Genomic DNA, 3,005 nt, shown 5'->3' on the forward strand with positions numbered 1-3,005 from the left:
CCTTCCATACACCTGCAATAGGTCCTTGTTTCACATTTCTGATTCACACTTATTCTACCTAGATCTGTAAAACAATTATAACACTCRTGTTTAAACTGTCAASCTTGTTTGTATTGAGAAGGTAAAACAATGTWMCAGCRATGTGAAGGGTTAACTCTGCTACAGAGCAGCACTGGGTGGGGAGGAGCATGTTGATGTCACTTTGCTAAAGTGAAACTAAAGTTGCTGAACGTGCTGTATGTTGCACACACGAATAAACTCTCTAAAACACTTCAGACATCTCTCTTAAACCACTACACAGTCTCCTATGTTTTTAAAACTACAGTAAATACTAGAGAAAAATCGGAGAAAAACGCTTACACTATTTTAAACAGAAACAGGTAAGTAGATTTACAAGGATGGGTGAATAAATATTACTGTGTATATTTATTTTTATCGTAATCTCCTGTTTTCTTCATCTACAGTACCAATGTTTAACTATARTTAGTAAATTGACGAATTTATACTGCATGTAGTACGGTTAATCAACTTTAATCAAGATTGGATAATGTCCAGGGACCTGTGCCGTGTTTACAATGTCACTGAAACTATCGAGAGCTGACTCATTCCAGGAAATGGAAAATGCTCCGTTAAAAAACATATATATTGTGTTAATGACTATTGATTATAATCTGGAGCTAGCTGGAGTCTTATTATTTTGATTTTAAGGTTTGCTGCAATTTGCTAAATAAAAATGTTGAACTTTAACTGGTTTACATTTTCGACTTTGCTCTCTCTCTCTAGATATGGCTTCATCCAGCATTCTCCTGTCTGAAGAGCAGTTCCTGTGCTCTATCTGTCTGGATGTGTTCACTGACCCAGTCACCACTTCATGTGGACACAACTTCTGCATTGCCTGTGTCACAAAGTACTGGGATAGCAAGGACCTGTGCCAATGTCCACTGTGTAAGGAGAAGTTCTACAGACAACCTGAGCTTCGTGTCAACACAACTTTCAGAGAGGTTGTAGAGAATTTTAAAAGGATGAGAGACAGACGTAAAGATGAATCCCCTCCCAAACCTGGAAAAGTGCCCTGTGACGTCTGCACTGGGAAGAAGCTCAGTGCCATGAAGTCCTGCCTGGTGTGTCTGGCCTCTTACTGTGAGACTCACCTGGAACCTCATCAGATAGCTCCAGCCTTCAAGAGACACAAACTGATCGACCCTGTGGAGAACCTGGAAGACAGGATCTGTAAGAAGCATGACAGACTCCTGGAGCTGTTCTGTAGAACTGACCAGACATGTGTGTGTCAGTTCTGCACTGAGGGAGACCACAAGACTCATGACACTGTCCCTATAGAGGAAGAGTGTGGAGAGAGGAAGGCTCAGCTGGGGAAAACTGAGGCAGAAGTGCAGCTGATTATCCAGGAGCGACTGAAGAAGGTTGATGAGATCAAACTCTCAGTAGATCTCAGCAAGATAGATGCAGAGAGGGAGATAGCAGACAGCTTACAGGTCTTCACTGCTCTGGTGCGCTCCATTGAGAAAAGCCAGGCTGAGCTGATTGAGGTGATTGAGGAGAAGCAGAAAGCAGCAGAGAGGCAGGCTGAAGGGCTCATTAAAGAACTGGAGCAGGAAATCACTGAGCTGAAGAGAAGAAGCACTGAACTGAAGCAGCTCTCACACACTGAGGACCACCTCCAACTTCTCCAGAACTTCCCATCCATAGCGTACACACATCAACCCACCAAGGACTGGTCTGAGATCAGTGTTCACAGGGATCTGTGTGTGGGGACTGTTAGGAGAGCTGTGTCTCAGCTTGAGGAGACACTGAATAAAGAGATGGAGAAGCTGCCTGAAGTCAAACTGAAGAGGATCCAGCAGTATGCAGTGGATGTGACTCTGGACCCTGATACAGCACATCCCAAACTCATCCTGTCTGAGGATAGGAAACAAGTAAGACGTGGAGACACACCACAGAATCTTCCTGACAATCCAAAAAGGTTTGATCTTTTTGCCATTGTCCTTGGACAGGATGGCTTCTCCTCAGGGAGATTTTACTATGAGGTGACGGTTAACGGTAAGACTAGGTGGACTTTAGGAGTGGCCAGAGAGTCCACTGACAGGAAGGGGTCTGTATCACCTAGCCCTGAATATGGACTATGGACTGTGTTCTTAATGGATGGGAATCAATACACAGCGTTTTCCTCCCCCCAAGTCATCCTGTCCCTGAGAGAGAAGCCTAAGAAGGTGGGGGTGTTTGTGGACTATGAGGAGGGTCTGGTCTCCTTTTACAATGTGGAGGCCAGGTCTCATATCTACTCTTTCACTGGTTGCACCTTTAAAGATAAACTCTTTCCCATCTTCATCCCCAGTAATAATGATGATGGAAAAAACTCAGCTCCTCTCATCATCTCTCCTGTCAATCACACAGGCTGATTAAACAATGGAGAGTGAATCTTTTTTCGGTTATTGCCCCAAATTGTAATTTGTGTTGACATTTTTTTTGAGCTTGTAATATACCATAATGCATCTTTGAAAATTTGCTAAGATATACTTAATGAATACAACACAGCTTTGGTGTCACCCTGTCTCAAAAACAAATGGTTTTCACCGCTTGGAACAATTGGAAATTAAGCTTTTCCTCCTGACTGTGGATGTAGTTGAATGTGAATAAGAACTTGCTTTTGAGCTGGTTTTCGGTTTTTGACAGTGAATGTAATAAAGGACGTACTTTTCCTTTGAGCGGGTTGTGGATGTAGGTGAGGATGAGGCCAGGGATCTCCACCAGGGTGATGATGAATGAGTCTTTGGCCACGGTGCCCAGGTTTTAGGGGGACAGTTGCGTCATAGAGGATAGGACGGGGTCAGGGCCAGCTGAGATGTATTCCTGATGTCCAKCACAGYGWACAGGAAAAGAGGAGTTTGAAATAGTATGTGGTACACTACAGACCTGGGTTCAAATAGTATTTGTTTTCTTTCAAATACTTTTGCCGTTTGATTGAGCCGGTATGGCGTGCCAGATGG

General features: G+C 43.6%; 1 protein-coding gene across 1 annotated transcript; it reads left to right on the top strand.

The window, feature by feature from the left end:
- The first annotated feature begins 217 nt into the window (after positions 1-217).
- On the top strand, positions 218-2,999 carry LOC112079384 (E3 ubiquitin-protein ligase TRIM39-like). The gene is made up of 2 exons (XM_024145361.2): positions 218-380; positions 784-2,999. The coding sequence occupies exon 2, from the start codon at positions 786-788 to the stop codon at positions 2,415-2,417; it is 1,632 nt and encodes a 543-aa protein (XP_024001129.1). The 5' UTR covers positions 218-380; positions 784-785; the 3' UTR covers positions 2,418-2,999.
- Positions 3,000-3,005: the final 6 nt, after the last annotated feature.

Source organism: Salvelinus sp. IW2-2015, unplaced genomic scaffold, assembly GCF_002910315.2.
Source record: "Salvelinus sp. IW2-2015 unplaced genomic scaffold, ASM291031v2 Un_scaffold7806, whole genome shotgun sequence".
Lineage (NCBI taxonomy): Eukaryota > Metazoa > Chordata > Actinopteri > Salmoniformes > Salmonidae > Salvelinus > Salvelinus sp. IW2-2015.

What these genes read in the sequence shown, in the direction of transcription:
- LOC112079384 (XM_024145361.2), top strand. Translation starts at nt 786, where the DNA reads ATGGCTTCATCCAGCATTCTCCTGTCTGAAGAGCAGTTCCTGTGCTCT.